We start from the raw sequence: 17443 nt of genomic DNA on the forward strand, positions 1-17443 counted from the left end.
AGTTGACTATCCTAAAATATGGGGAACCATGTACAGAGCATGCTGTCTTTTTTAAATGGATGATCTAATATGGATACAAATATCCTTGAAGTTTACACCTTTCACTTTTTCTACCTCTATTATACTGCTTATAATGCTCATTGCCAACAGACAGAGCCAAAAGAGCAGAAAACCACTGTCCAAAGATTGCAATATTGTGTGAGAACTTTTCAATTAACAGAGCAATAAAAAGTACTCTTTGAGGAATATAACTGGCATTTGTTCATTAACTGTCTAGCAAACAATATAAGTGTTCTTGTATTAGGGGTATGGGTCTTATAATTGCCTTCATTGGTTACTTGTAATCTATAAATATTCAGGCAGTACGATTTTAATGGAAGCTGCTTTCTAGTTGCATTGGTGTCCTGATGTCTGGGTGTGCCGCTATTCTCAGGTATTTATTAGGTGATTAATCAAATATTTGTGCTGGAATGTTGTATAAGATATCAGTGTTCTGAAGTTCCTCCTGGTCAGTAGAAGATGCCAATATTGGAGAGTGAGGTCCATTTGAGAGCAATCTGCTGCATTCAGCCTGGTCTCTGCTGTAGGAGATGTCTGCTGTTGTTTTGTTAATAAGATAGTGTGTGAGATGTCTGCTGTTCATGAATGAGGAATTCTCGGTAAGCATGAGTCATAACCTCGCGTTGACTACGTCCCTGCCTTTTGTACGCACTGCCCATCGCTACTCCCGATTGGATGGTTTAATGAGGTCCTTTGATTGGCCTCCTCTGGGGCTCCTAGCAGGCCTCGGCTGAGCTGTTGAGAAGACGAATGAACTTGACTATCTAGTGGAAGTAAAAGTCATAACAAGGTTTCTGTAGGTGCCCCTGCAGAAGGATCATTGACGGGTCGCCTCTGTTTTGATTTCACAGGCTGCACTCCCCCCAGGTGTGGGGCTTCCCTCTCTCCGCAAGCCCTCATCTGCCCGGGGCTTTGGAACAGGAACTTTACCTCCATCCCTGGTGCAGGGCTGGTTCAAAGACCCCAGTACCCTGCCTGTGCGGTGTTGCTGGGGCACCCACGCTGTAGGCCCCGTTGTGTGTTCTTTTTCTTTGGATGATCGCCTTTCCTCCAGCTGCGGACCACAGACGATGGACCATGGACTAATGGGCAGCAGGCTCCTGGAGCTGCCTGGGTCTTTGTCCACTTTAGCCCCATATTTGTGTAAATGTCCAAATAAGATCTAGGGTGCCCATTAACCCACTGCCATGCTCAACCTCTCTGGCGGCAGGCATGGGCACGAGTCCATGAACACTGGGATGGCATCCAGCGTTTCATCTGTGCTCCCATCCATAGTGTTAGTCATTGTGTCAGGAAGGGCGTCCGAAATAAAATTTTGCCAAATCATTATGCGGATTGACAAGGCCAGAAATGACATACTGGATTGGTTGAGACCCGGGTAAACAATGACCGCATGGTGCTGTGCGCCTGTTGGGGAATGTAGGGAAAGACAGAGAAGAGGAGGAGTACAAGCAAGATAGAAAAGAGAGAGGAGACAACTGAAGAAGAAAGACTTTAGAATATATATATATATATATATATATATATATATATATATATATGTGTGTGTGTGTGTGTGTGTGTTTATGCAAATCATAAAATCCTCCAACAATGACAATGTTATGTAAGACAACTCCTGGTTACGGCTAGATTAAGTGTCAAACCATAATGCAACATGCTTCCTCCCTGCAGAATCCCATTCCTCACATTTCCCGTCATTCCACACACATCTAAAGGTTAAAGCATTAGATCATGGACAGTCCTCCCATTAGGAAGAGAGACATATGATCATTCTTTGTGGTCAAGAATGTAAGTGTTGTATTTCAGGGTCATTGTAGGTTGTCTTGTGTGTCACATTATGTTAATTTTCAATTTTTCAATTTCCAACAACGTTCTCAACAACGTTCTATGTCAGAGAACCCTCCAGATCTGCTCCTTTACCTAATAAAAAGCTATTAACAAAAGGCTCGACTACACAAATATGTTTTCAGCCTAGATTTAAACATTGAGTCTATGTCTGAGTCTCAATCACTAATTGGGAGGCTGTTCCATAACTATGGGGCTCTGTAAGAAAAGGCTTTGCACCCTGCTGTAGCCTTCATGATTCGAGGCAATAAGTAGCAGGAATTCAGAAAGCATTCAGCATTCTAAAGCATTCAGAAATTATGTGGTTTGACTACTAAAGTGTTGTAACTTTGGACTGACATTATTTTTTTCAAAGCCAGTGGCCTACACAATGATTATTGATGAGGCAGGTGTCAACACACCTGTAATAGTCCCCCGCCCTACTGTGAAAGGTAATGGCCCATTAGTCTGGAATGTCATTGTGGCCTGTCATTGTGTTTGGAAGGTCACTTACGGGTATTTCATGTGTTGACTGTAATATGTATGACATGATATAGTTTTACAATCAGCTGCGCCGACAGAGAAGTTATAGCCTACTCCATGCAAGCTAAGTTTTATGACAGAGGTTTTAGCTATAGAAAGCGATATGATGCGCTCTTCCTGTGCAGAGATGATGGAGGTAAAATAATTCGCTCAACTCTGAACATGCGTGTACTGTGAAACGCTCTAGGCTGTTCACATGTAGCATCTCCTTTTTGATGAAAAACGCTGCGCAGAGGATTTTTTTCAGTTAAGGGGATGTAACGGAGCTACGGCCCGTTACACTGGAGAACATAATCGCTTTTCTGACGTTTAGGGTGGCCAACTCAACAGTTAGGAAGTTTTATTCGAATTCTCACTGCGTGAAAAGTGGTGTATTCAGAAATATCTGGACAAAGTAAACTTCCGCTAAACCTACTGTTTTCCGGAGGTATTCGGATGCCCGCAGAACTTTGTCATGCGGACCTGAAAACTCCCACAAATGTCCGAATACATCGGTTAGACGGCAGTTTTCAGGCATCCACGTGACCACAGTCGTTAGCTGATGGCTTGGCCTTTCAAATGCTAATAACAGTCAGTGGTCTAGGGGGGACTGGGTATAGAAGCCTGCCCCCCTTCCTCGATGTAACTTTCTATCAGTTAGCCTATATGTAATATTTAGCCGATATTTTGATAACCACACAAACTTCTTAGGTGTTGCATGGTGTATAATACAGCAGTGGTAGGCCCATGTGGCCTTTAATATCATTGCTCTGTCGTGCAGCTAAATTACAATCGACACTTCAAATGGAGCATACAAAAACACACTGAAAACATAATTTTAAAAAAGTCTAAATGAGAGGTTCATTAATTACATATTTGATGGTTATGCAACTGTCCTTTACTTGGGGTCAAAGATACAGGGTGACCAGATGCAAGCAGACCAAATGGGGGACAAGTAGTAAGTTTGTGTGGGACAATGTGGGGCATGTTACTAATGCTGAGAGATGATGTAAAACTTAGATGTAATGTCAGTCTAACTGTATAAGAAACACTTGTATACACTTGTATTGATAGACATCCAACATGCATTGGCCATTACAGGCCCATCAAAGGCAACTGTACTTAAGCAAAGCAGCAGGCATCATACAGCTCAAGTCTTTCAAGTTAAACCCCTGACCAAATTCAACTATAAGAATAAATAAGGCTCAAAATAAAATATTACATAAAATAAAACAATTTCAATGCAAATCTTTATATCAAGCCAAAATCTCTATTGGATGAGAAGCATGGTCAGAAGGGATAAAAGAACTTTTTGACCATGATGTCGGCTGACAGCGTTTATCTTCATATCTGTAAAGTTTCACTAAGTTTGGTTTCTGTGACGTAGCAAAGAAATTCGTTGGCCCCACAGCTGCACAGTTTGATTGACGGTTGCCACAGACTCTTGATGACCGCCCTCAACGCTCTCCTCTCAGCCATTTGGTGAAAGCAAGGCTTTTAAAAAAACTCGCCTATGTTGCATTTTTACTGCTTTTGACATAGCGCTATTAAATAGATTAGAAACTATGCTCATGTGCGGGCGGGTAAAATAATGGATCCATATATTTTTTATTTCTGACAGTTAAAAACCAAACGACCAGCGAAAATGCGGGACATTATCTCAGTATGAGGGATGCGGGACAAAGGATACAGGACTTAAAAAAAAAAAAAAAAAGTTTACAGGGCATAGGAGTTTTTGTTGTTGATTCTCGCTTGTTTGTTCGGAATGTTTCTCCTCAATACGAGGACGCGCCCCGTTTTCAAACCACCCACTTAGAATCTAAGGTTGAGTCCTGTCCAATCACTTTTCTGTGCGTGCATGGCGCAGGGTGACAGGAACCAATAGCATTGTGTGCAACTGCAGCGCGAAATTTGCTTTGGGGAAGGGGTTACCTGTAGTAAGGTAAGGAGAAGCGAGTCACTGAAGGATTACAGAAATTTTACTCCGTATTCTGTCGATAGTGTGCATTTTGGAGATGGCTTGCAAAAGAACACTTAAGTTTTCGAACAAACAGCGGAGTGGAGAGGCTACTCGTGCGCCGGGAATATCCAATTTTTCCAACGGCGAGTCCGAACGAAAACAAACAACTGGTGTCCCCGTTAAATGCATTTTTAAGAAGATGTCTGAACAGCAGTAAACGTTCATGGAGAATGTTATTCGGCGGTTGGACAGGATGGAATCCCATCAAAGAGGCGCAAGAGGAGTCTGCCCGAGAAAGGAAGACGAGCGGGAAATAACTCTGTTTCCGTAAGTTTATTTCTGTAGCCTTCTGGCTTTCGTCTTTGACTGCCGCACATTCTGATACGTTCACATTTCTTTATCTGCTTTATCCCTTAATGTGTTTGAATTTAACTCTTGTATTAATTTTGCTTCTACAGGAAGCTGTGCGGATAATGCATAATGCTGAAAACAACACGCACAGATATGATCCACGGACAAGGTAGGACAGCGTGTTTTGTTGGTAGACTATGTCGTCGCGATTGTTTCATAGCAGTGCTTGGAATTCTAAACGAACTTTTAATCAATCTTCCTTTCTTCTCCGCTTTTTTTTCTCTCTAGCATCCTGAAAGACCGATTGAGACTATTCGAAAGAGTTACCGGGTGAATCCAGAGAACAAAGAGGGGGGCAGGATCGCCACTCGAACGAGGCAAAGGAGGAGAAGAGTAAGTCAAAACATCATTTCCCTAGTAATTCTTAGACTTTTTCTCCATTTGCTATTTTCAGTGATCTAATTTCTCTTTTCACTGTGTTTTGCATCTGCTCAAGGCCAGAGCTAGTGCTCTTTAAACTGAGGAAGAGGCTGCCATATGGAGGACCGCATCAGTAGATATAATTTCTGAAGGGGACGCCGCCATCTTGGATGGAAGGCCAGCGTGGGTCCTCCCGCCTAGCACAGAGTTGTCTGCACTGTGTGGGGTGCTACAGAATAGAGACCACGGAAGCTGGGTTGTTCTTGGGAATGCTCAACATTTAGAGTTTCATTTATGCTCCTAAAAGCATTTGTATTATATACTATGATATTACAGTATATTCTGTTCTAATGTATTCTATTCTGTTATATATTGTACATTGAGATATATATATATATATAAAATTGTCAATTTATATGCCTTATATTATACTGTATTTGCTTTATTTATAATAAAATTTGTGTAATTCATTTGTTTGCCAGACTATCTATACAATCTACCTATGAACATAAAACAACACCACCACCAATAATAATAATATTATTAATAATAATAATAATAATAATTATTATTATTATATAAACCATATGAATTCATGTTTGGGGACCCACAATGGACCAATGGGGAAGGGTTTTAGAGGAGGGGCAAGACATTGCTCCACCAATCCAAAGAAAGACTTTTGACCAATTGCAGGATACCTGGTGGTCCAAGGTGTGAAGTGCAAATGTTCCCTTCCAAGCACCCCAAGGGATTATTCACCATGGCAACTAAGGGCTCTAGGCAGACCCCAAAACACGGTACATATTCAGGAGTATTCCATGCCGCGTAACAGAGCTGCAAACTGCCGGATACAGCCGATAATCTGTGGAGTATCCGGGAATATACAGATGTATTCCAGGCCGAATACACCTCTTTTCACGCAGTGTCTACCGTTGCACACCTGCACCGAGCAATAAAGTATTCTGGTCAAATACTTATGGTGTAGATGCGACCATTGCTTGTCACATGAAAGACCCGACTGCAGTCTTGCTGGGGTATTTGTCGTTTTAAGGACTGTCTCAGTTATGGAAAAGATGGGGGGGGGGGTGTTAAAGTTGTCAAAGAAATCATGGAACTAGGCATTTTAAAATACCAATGTGTAAATTCCTAATTGAGTACCATTTGTTATAGGTTATTAATGTAAATTATTGTAATTTTAATAATCTTAAATCCCAAAGCTGTATTTGTGATTCTTGATGTGTTAACGTTAAAGCCGTTTGCTAGGGAAACATGAATTACTATTTTACAACAGTAATTTACGCTGACTCGGTGGGGGCGACTACAGAATATAGGCATTGCTTTTCAGTAACGTGTAGTAAATGAAACGACTTTCGACAGTTTTTTTTAATGGAGGAAATTAGCGCCAAAACAATGGTGAAAAATAAACATACCAGTATACAAGACATGTCATGTCATTGTGGCCTGTCATTGTGTTTGGAAAGCTGTCAATTTGTAATGACATAGAGAAAATACAATTAGTAAAAGATAGTTAAATTTTTCTTCCCACATTTGGTGTGCCCCTATGGATGGACGGTGCCCCTAGCATTCGCCTATACCGCCTAGGTGACGGGCTGGGTCTGATAACTTACCGGTGCCGTCTAACCTTGCAAAGGTGAGTATGTACGTTAGAGGGTTACTGTCTGTGACAACAGTAATGTGATTTCCATAAACATAGTCATGGAACTTCTATGTTACAGCCCATTTGAGGCCAAGAAACTCCAGTTTATGGACTGGATAGTGAGACTTGCGTCATGACAGCCCTTGACTGGCAAAAGCTATGGCCCTAAGCTTTCCCTCCTGTTCGTGCTATAACGCTGCTCCAAGGCCAGTAGTACTGGCGTCCATGTGCAGGACATAAGGCTGCTTGGGATCTGCGAAACTGAGAACAGGGGCTGAGGTAAGTTTCTCAATGATGGTCTTAATTGATTTCTGCCAGTCGTATGTCCATCAACTCTCAAAGGGTTGTCCGGGGTCATGATATTGATCTGATTTCATTTTGACCTTTGAGCTTTTGCAGAGTGGTGGATAGCTGCAGGTCAGGTCATTAAGTGGCCTAACTATGGCTGCATAGTCTTTAATAAATCAGCGATAGTAGCCTGAAAAGCCTAGAAACGATCACGAACTTTTTAAGGTTTTTGGGAATTGGCCAGATCTTTGAAGCTTGGACCTTCTCTGAATCTGTCTCAGCACCATTCTCAGACACTACATGTCCAAGATAACGCACAGTTGTCTGAAGGAACTTGCACTTCTCCGACAACAACTTCAGTCCATGCTCCTTGAGATGGGTGAGTATTGCATGAACCTGCTCTCATGCTCTTCCAGAGTCTTGGAAAAAATGATGAGGTCCAGAACTTTCTTTAAGTTCATATCCCCTACTAATTTTTCCATCAGACTATGGAAGATACTAGGCACATTTGTTATACCGTGTGGCATGTGGTTGAACTCCCAGAATCCTAATGGAGTGACAAACGCTGTCTTGGCTTTGTTAGCTTCGTCAACCTAAATTTGGTAATAACCAAACTTAAGGTCCAGCAGAGTGAGCCATTTGGACCCTATTAGCGCCAAAAAAATCTCTTCCAGGTTCGGGAGAGCATAGGCATCCTTTACCATTTGTAGATTGAGCCTCTGATAGTCAAACATCAGGCAAACACCATTATTGCTTTTTCTTACAACAATGGGGAAGGAATACAGGTATTTTGATTCTCTTAGCACACCTGCTTCAAGCAACTCCTGAAGATGCTTTCACACTGCCTCGATATCTTGAGGATGCATGGGCCTGGTATGATGCTTAGAGGGAGTCCCATCATGGAGTTTGATATGATGCTTCAACTTGTGAGTTCATCCGAAATCTAAATAATGGTGAGCGAAGACTTTAGGCATTTCATTCAGGTTTTTGGGGATACCTTCTTTCCACTCCAGTGATATTGGAGCTCAAGCTTTGAGGGTTTTTTTTCCCAATCAGTGGCATTGATCACACAGTGTCGTGACAGGATGCTGTGGAAAGCCCCAAGTTCAACAATGACACAGATAGATGGGACTGTGATATCCTGCTCTGATTAATTTTTGATCACGGCAGGCACTTTATGCAGTGCATTAGCAGGAAGCGTGATCAGGTAACTTTTCACAGAAAGGCCACCAGGGCATGATGACTGAGCGGGATGTTCTACAATGACCCATTTGTCTGCAGAAGGATTATAAACGTTGGCTGATCCCTCAAGAACAACAGCAGGAATGACAGCAGGGGTCTTCCCCAGCATTTTGACTAAATCTAGATTGCCATCTCTGCTCTGCTTCTGTCTTAATTCATGTGTGTTCAGTACTGCCCAAAAACCGTAAGGACCTGTTTGGTGGTTTGGAGTCTTAATGACTGAGAACCTCTCATATAGGACATCAAGCGTGTTCATTAGTATCAACAATGGTGACTGGCTATCAAGGTGTACTTCTGGAACAACAAGGGCAAGGGTAGGTATTTCAATGTTAATTTCAAGGAAGTCATTGGAGAATGTGACAGCCATCTCTATGTAACTAGACAAGGGACAGATTGTCCAGTTGCACTTTCAACCTCTAAAAGATCATTAAGTGGTTTGATGTCTTGACCTGATAAGTTCTGTTTATAGAATGACTCTTGTCATCACTTGAGAACCAGTATCTAGAAGACAATCTATACCAGCTGTTCTGAGAAGAGCTGTGCATTCGGATCCTACTAACCCTTTGGGCAGTTTGTAGACTGGTCTCTTTGTATAGGACTGTTTATGGCTAGCACAATGTTTACACTTAGTTTTAGTGGGACATGATTGACCAGCAACAGTCCCCATTTGTCCTGTAACAGAGTCTGTGTCTAGATTAACTGTTCAGCTGCAGCTTTAGAGTTTTCCATCTCCCACTTTCTTTGCTTTTCTTTCTACAGCTTTCCTTTCTTGGCTAAAACTGGGTTTGGGTCGCTGTTGCAATTGGGTTTGATGTGCCCATCTTCATCACATTAGAAGCAGTACCATGTTTTTGGCTTAGAGGGCTATGACTATTTCCCACACAGGTCCTTTCTGTTTCTCATCTGACTTGCTATGAGCTCTCCTGGAATTGGAGGCTCTCTTTCTCTGTTGCTTTGTGGTCAATGTTGCTAAATGACTTTGGATCACTACCACTTGTCTACTAAGTTCTTGGGTAAGCATGCATGTGACCTTTTCTTCCTTACAGCTACATGCAGTTTGTACATGAAATGTTGCTTCCTGCCTCGTGTTATGCCCAGCCTAGGGGTACCGAGCATAACAAAAGTGACCCCCCCTTTTTCCTGTACCCAGTGATGACCCGTGCCCACGAATTATAATCCAAAAAGTGATTTATTTACAAAGTGGTAGTAAAAAGCTTCGGGGGTGAGCGCGGCCAAAACAACAAACAAAACAATCTATATTTCCCAAACTAAATAACCTGCTTTCCAAAAAAGAAAAGAAAAGGAAATACAGAAAACTTCCCTAACTCCCTAACGAAAAACAGGAGAAAAGAAGATCCAACAAAAATGGCTTCACACCCCCTACCACTACCCGAACAGTTAACACGAAAATATTTACAACTATATTACAACAACGAAAATCACATACACACATATAAAGTTTTACACACGATACAACGAATCTTTCTCCCAAAACACATTCAACGAATCTTTCTCGAAACACACACAACAAGTTATCAAATCGCAAACGAACGGGAACGGACACGGACAAAGTGGCCAGGACAAAACGAGAGGCGCCGGCATCTGGGTGGCGCGTCTTTTTAAAACTGGCGCCGTCAACCGTGGGCCAATCCTCGATCGCCACCTGTGGAGCAACACATTACAGAGACATACGGGGGAAACACAGGCAGGGGAGGAAACAGCACCACACACAGGCAGGGGGAGAAAAATAACAGCACACAAAATAATACACATTTGACCATTTATGACTCAGGGTCATAACACTCGTGATACCTAGATATTGTCTTATGTGCATGGCTTTGGTTGCATGACGATCTTCCTCTGAGCGCATTCCCTGCAAAACCATTTGAGAAGATGTTTGTTGACTTCTTCACTTAAAACACCTCCTCTTTTCACAGCTAGATTTAATGATACCTGAAGGCACTGCGGGTACGCAGATGGTTTCTCACCAGCGTCTTGAAACGTTTCCAGGAATTTGCCATACAGCTCATCACCATCTTGACGTAAGCAGAATTTAGCAACTGGAGATAAACAGCAGGCAAACTACTAGGGCTCAAGTGTTTGGCCACATCAGCAGCTGGACGTAAGAGACTTTCAAGTATTCTGCAAGACTGTTGAAGGTCTGATATGGCAGGATCAGTCATGACTAGTTCAACACTGGATCGCCAGGAATCATAGTCTGGTTCATGAGTAGGTCTGGGGACTTTCCCTGAGAATGCATGGGGTCTTATTGAGGACTGCATCTGTAGTGCACTGTCTTCCCTTTCCACGACAGGCTCCACCACAACTCTCCGAACTTCTGGTGGGCTGAGATCATATGCAGTAATTGCAGGAATGTTCTGGATTCCACTGCTTTGAGCTACAGGTGGCGATTTGTCAATATCTGATAGGACAACTTTGACAGGAAGGTTAATTGTGGGTAATTGTGAAATAGCCAACTTCAATTTTTTTTTATTTTCCTACTTCAGAAATATATCTTCCTTCAAAACTTCCTCAAACTCCATTCCAAATTTCAGTCTTTTGGTGTAACAGATCCAAAAAGATATTGTGGAGCTCCAATAATGAAGTCAGACAAATTGCAGTGGTGGCAATGCATAAAATGTGAAAATGCTTAAAAATGCTAAAACACACAATTTCAGTCATATAATAGACAGGTCCTGTAAGTATACAGTGATTGTGACATTGAATTCAGCGCCGAAATCTAAATAATGGTGAGCGAAGACTTTAGGCATTTCATTCAGGTTTTTGGGGATACCTTCTTTCCACTCCAGTGATATTGGAGCTCAAGCTTTGAGTTTTTTTTCCCAATCAGTGGCATTGATCACACAGTGTCGTGACAGGATGCTGTGGAAAGCCCCACGTTCAACAATGACACAGATAGATGGGGTTTCCTGAGAATGACCTACATTCCCCATTGAAAAACAATACATATAAATGACCCTTGAGCTGAATTCATACATTTTACAATGGAAATTTCCTTGTGATAACTTAATTCAAACAGGTCAATGGGGGATGGAACACTGCCTGTCTTTTGTGATAACTTAATCCCAACAGGTCAATGGGGGATGGAACACTGCCTGTCTTTTGCCCGCAGGATGCTAATGGTGGTGCAGAGCGCTTTTTCCCAACCCTTCCAAGAGTATATTAATAGTGTCAGATCACTTGTTCTGATAATGAGAGACCAAATGCACTTGTAGAGATGTGCATTATCAAACTTTCCTTTCGCTAAAATTAATGTATTTTTATAATAACTCCAGTGGTACAATGACCAGTTTAATTCAATATGATGACACAGAATAGTACTTATTTTGGGAATTTCTGAGCATAGAGGAGAAGAGCAGAGAGGAGCAAAGCTATATTCACACAGGTTGAGTATTTTACAGGTTGCTTGGCAGACTGGCTCATCAGGAGGCAAATCCATCATGGCTAACGCAACACTGGATGTTCTGAATGTAAATTTTATGCTGAACACACTAGATTTATCACTGACAAGCAGCTATGTGACTTGTGCAGTAGGCATTTTAATTTACTCCTTCACACTAATTTGTAATTTGCTCTTACTGCTGATTATTATATGTAACAGAACTTTGCATGAGCCAATGTATTATTTACTGTTCAATTTGTCACTGAACGATTTAATTGGTATAAGTGCTGTGGTTCCCAAGGTTATATATGACCTGATGTTTCAGTCCAGTCTGATCAGTTACCCAGCATGTGTAATACAGGCTTGGTGCCTACATATATATGGTGGTGCAACTCTTCTTATTTTGTCAGTGATGGCATTTGATCGCTTTATTGCCATATGCCACCCTCTAAGGTATCACTCACTTATATCTAAACGCACTGTTAAGTGGCTGATTATCTTAATCTGGCTCACTGATTTCGCTCTGGTAGGGGCTTTGTTTGGGCTTACTTTGCATTTTCCTGTTTGTAGAACTCTCCTTGTAACTATTTACTGTGACAATGTGTCTCTGTTAAGACTGACCTGTGCCACAGACATCACAGTGAACAATATCTATGGACTGTTTATAACAGGACTGTTCCATGGCATTGGCCTGTTTTCTGTGGTGTTCTCCTATACACAGATTTTGCTGGCATGCTTCAAAGGCAATGACTCCGACTCCAAGTCAAAAGCCTTGCATACCTGTGCTACACATTTGCTTGTATTCCTCATATATGAGTTATCTGGTTTTGCAGTGGTTCTGGTGTATAGAGCTCCTTACAGTCCTCCAAACTTGCAGAAATTCATGGGCATGACATTTGTTATTTTTCCTCCAAGTCTAAATCCTATTATATATGGAGTTAAAACAAGAGAGATTAAAGTTAAAATGAAACAAAGTTACAAAAAAATTATTCTCAGCTTAAATGCCAAAAATATGTCTAAAACAAAAAAAACACTTTCCTCACAGTGACAACATTTAGGAAAGAGCATCCTTCTATTATGTGATAGTTACATGTGATAGCTATAGCAATAAGACTTATAAGAATGATAATAACTATAAATGTGCTGGAATTGCTTTCAATCTGATTTGCTTTTATGTTTGCTGATTTGTGTATTTGTGTAATAGTTCTATATGCATTTGTGCTTTAGAGTGTATTGTGTGACTCATCAGGTCCTTCTTCATTTTTAATAGAATATGACGTTGCATTCCAAAATAAGAAAAGATAAAAAATGCAATGAGACTGTACACATTTCTTAATTTAATCCTAAACATATTAAAGGTGTTTCTCTTTGATTTCATATGCTTATTAGAATGGTGGGAGGATAATTATATTCTGGCCAAATACAGTACAATGTCCAGTATAACCAATGCAGGAATGGTGGAATGATTTACTGTTACTGAGTGTTCTAGTTATTAATTTTCAATTTATTCAGAGTTGTGGTGAGGAACCTCTGTCCACTTTATCATTTAACCCACCCTACTTGCTTATCTTTTTTTTACACTTACGCCTTCATTCTACTGAACTGGCTACTACTCCTTATAAGTCGTCTTTAACAGGTTCTGTATTGGCTCTCTTACAACCGCACATAAAATAACTGCATGATTGTTCTTCCCCAAAAAGAAGAGAGAGGCTTTACAGAGAGATGTTGTTATGATAAAACATTATGTTCAACACTATATAGATCATTTTTCTGATTAAAAGGAAAAAAAAAAAAAAAAAAAAAAAAAAAAAAAATTTGAATTTGACTGATCCCAAAATCAGACCCCCCCCCCCCCCCGTCACACACAAACACACACACACACACACACATTCATTCACATACTTACACTTCCAAAACACAAGATGGCACACTCGTATCACCACTCATTATCTAAGCCACATATCCTGATTAGGGTCGTGGGGGGTGCTGGAGCCTATCCCAGCGCTCATAGGGCAAAAGGCGGGGAGTCACCCTGGACAGGTCGCCAGTCCATCGCAGGGCAGACACACAGACAAACACACTCGCACACACATTCATAACTAAGGGCAATTTAGTGTCTCCAATTCACCTAACCTGCATGTCTTTGGACTGTGGGAGGAAACCAGAGCTCCCAGAAGAAACCCACGCAGACACGGGGAGAACATGCAGACTCCACACAGAAAGGACCCTGGCCGCCCGGCCGGGAATTGAACCCGAGACACTCCTGCTGTGAGGCACTACGCACTGCGCCACCGTGCTGCCCACTAGTATCACCATCTTAAGGAAAACATGAGCATGTGTTTTGAAATCCATGAGTGCATTGGCATTACATTCTTTATTGTCCCAGTCTGATGATATTCATCATGATACTTCAATGACAAGCATTTTGCTGAATTATAAGCTTGCAGTGATTACAGCCTGCAAACTCAAAGGTAAGCAGACAAATGTTGTCACAGACTTTGGCACAATTGCAATTTGGCATAAGTAACATGGATCTATGGTTCATCCTACCCAGTATCAGGAGTGCAGGCTGGTAGTTGGGGACTTTATGGTACTATGGATGTTTTCCTGGCAGACATTAGGTCCCTTTGTACCAAATGACTGAAAAGACTGAATGCAGCGATACATTCCTACATTGCTGCTGACTGGCTGCGTTTCCATACGACCTCAGAAACATGACAGTGAGTCCATTTACTTGAGAGACCTGTGGACTCCCCACACATCAACCCAACAGAGTATCTTCAGGATCAAATGGAACAAGTTTTCTACAACACAGGAATGTTAGTTGGTACTGAGTGCATGTCATCCTGGCACTGCCATTCAGATGGCAGCATCTATGTGATGTCATTGTACCAGCATAGACTACCATCCCTGTGGAAAGTTCAAAACTTCTGTGGCAGAGTCTGTGGCCTGGGGAATACAGATTATTCTTGAAACAAAGGAATGGGTGACACCCAGCATAAGCTGGTGCTCCTGGTACACTGGCCTTTGTATAGTTAATATTTTAACCACATTAGAGTAAGAGATGTTGAAAAAGGAGCAGGTCACTAAGCTTAGTGAGCACACATCATCATGAGTATGGAGCAGCCATTAAGTTCAAACATGGTCATTTCTTATTAAAAAAAAAAAAGTCCATGAGGAGAAGGTTCTCAAACACAAAGCTGACTTTTGTATACTTTTAAACAGAAAATGATGAGTAAAGGAGCCATCTCTGGGGGATGATCTAGAGTAGTAAGCTGGGAATGATATCTTTTCATGTGGCTTTGCAAGGACCTGGGCCTACATGCTATCTGATCCAGAAAAACAACAAAGGCAACAGCTTAGTGAAAGATCTTGTGTGTTTGGTTTACACACAGAACACACACTTAAAGAGTTTTGGTCCAGGTCCCATAATAATGCACCATGGATGATGTCTGCTGTTGCAGGCATCAGTTTACTTGTATTGCAAATTAAGACGGAACAAATACATTACAGCAAATGTCAAGTATTTAGTCATTTTAATGGCAACTTCTGGGTCAAGATGAGAATAAGCAAAATATTTTGACTGATGTTTCAGATGTAAAGATTTTAACGCTGGAAGAAAATGTGCCTTACTGTGACAGCTTTTTCCTCACACCCTAAACAATGATCAGCCAGGCAAGCAGATCAGTTAGACTATGTATTCATTAAATATGATTTTATCTTACAACTTCTGTGTCAGTCTTTACTGAGATGAATTAGAATGTGAGATAGATTAGAATGTCAGTCAAAATGAGTTCAAAATTAATTATCTAAATATGTTTTGTATCCAGTGTTTAAGATAAGAAAGTTTGCAGATCTGAAAGGTCCTGATACTGGAAGCAAATGCACTGAATTATGGCCTCTTGTTTATACCCAAAAGGATGATCAGGCAACCAGTCAGTTCAGTTGCATAGCATGTTCATTGAACATATCACAAAAGGCCAGCTGAGTGACATGCTGCACGGTCATTACGACTACACATAGAAATGAATGGTAAACGAACCCCGTTATCACCATCAGTAAAACAAAAGTAAAGTGGGGTTAGTGTTATAACATAAAAATAAAACTGAAAAGTATGCAATGCGTATATAAAAATATTAAAAGAGAAATACTACAAAAATATCAAAATACTACTGTCTTTTAGTTGATGAGTAGGTTCAGAATTCTTGGATGGAAGAGGTAATAATATGAAACATTAATATTTCTGATATTTCTATTTCTTGTGAATGTAATTTATTACTCAATTTTTTTAAATAATTATATTTCGGCATTATTTTCAATGTTATAAGAAAGCAATGATAACAGATTAACAGAATAATCTGTTTCACATGTAAAACCATGCAATCAGCCATCAAAAGGTATAAACCTTTGTCAAACAGACCATTTTAAAAATAAATAGAAGACAAATTTCAATACATCTAATTTACACTTGCTTGAATGACAACCATTTATGGAAAATGATACAAGTCTTAGTCAGTATTACTAACTTTACATCGAACATTACTTGAAGGATGCCCTTTTTTTGAAAAATAGCATAATTTCCTGTCTAATTTCTTTTGTTTTCAGGCCATACATGAGAGGATTTAGAACAGGTGGGAACAGAAGGACAGATATGCCAAAAGCCTTTCGTAAATAAGGTGACACACTCTCAAATCGATAAGCGAGTAGAGCAAAGAGAGAATTGCATTCAAAAAATAAATAGACCACTAAATGAGTACCACAAGTTTGAATGGCCTTGCTTTTGGCTGCCGACTGCTTACTTCTGATACATGTAATAAGGATTTGCATGTATGTAAATGCCATGACGACAATAGTTAATATTTGATAAAAAGCAATTGTGAACAATCCATAGTAATTGTCGACCCTTGTGTCTTCACATATCAGCCTCACTAAATTGGGGTTATTACAGTATATGTCCACTATATCTGTCCTACATATTTTAAAACAAGTTACAAGAACCAAAAGTAAACCTATGAGGGAAAAGTTAATGAGCCACATTGCAGCAATAATTTTTTTTTAGTTATTTGGAGTCATTATGGAAGTATATCTCAGTGGACATAAGATAGCCATGTACCTGCCATAGGCCATGACAGTCAGAATGAGAAGAGTGCCACCCCCATACAAATGTAAGATAAAAGCCTGTAGGAAACATGCGGGATAGGACATAGATCTCTCCTCTGTCAGAATACTGGAGATCAGCTGAGGGAAAAAGGCTGTAGCACCCATCATATCATTAATGGGCATGCTGAACAGTAGCATGTACATGGGTTTATGCAGGTTCCTGTTAAGGGCAATGGTAAACAAAATAATCAAGTTGCAAAACAGAATCATCATATATGTAAAAGTTCCACAAACAAAAGTTGGAAATCTGAGAGATTCATGCAATGCTAAAGATTCCAAAGTCAAAATGGTCAAACTGTCAGATACATTGGAATACATGACAGTGTTCTCCTGCACTACCACAGAGGCAAATCTGTTTTGATTATTCAGATCAAATGATGTTGATGATCAATGTAGGTTCCTACTGTTATTTTCCAACTTGAGTTGGAAAGACAATGGAACACACTGAGCAGTAACTTAGTAATACCCAAGTAGTGGTCCGAGTAATACCCATAGATATCTCAATTCAGACATCCATTGGCACAGTAAACAACTCAAAAAAGTTCTCAGCGGATGT

General features: G+C 40.6%; 1 protein-coding gene and 1 pseudogene across 1 annotated transcript; one reads left to right on the forward strand and one right to left on the reverse strand.

The window, feature by feature from the left end:
* Window positions 1-11785: 11785 nt before the first annotated feature.
* LOC115815210 (olfactory receptor 4D9-like) lies at window positions 11786-12775 on the forward strand. The gene has a single exon (XM_030778173.1). It carries the CDS (start codon window positions 11786-11788, stop codon window positions 12773-12775), a length of 990 nt encoding a protein of 329 aa, XP_030634033.1.
* A 3491-nt stretch (window positions 12776-16266) lies between these two features.
* On the reverse strand, window positions 16267-17205 carry LOC115815211 (olfactory receptor 52H1-like; annotated as a pseudogene).
* Between the last annotated feature and the right edge of the window lie 238 nt (window positions 17206-17443).

Source organism: Chanos chanos, chromosome 6 (assembly GCF_902362185.1).
Source record: "Chanos chanos chromosome 6, fChaCha1.1, whole genome shotgun sequence".
In the NCBI taxonomy this organism is placed as follows: Eukaryota; Metazoa; Chordata; class Actinopteri; order Gonorynchiformes; family Chanidae; genus Chanos; species Chanos chanos.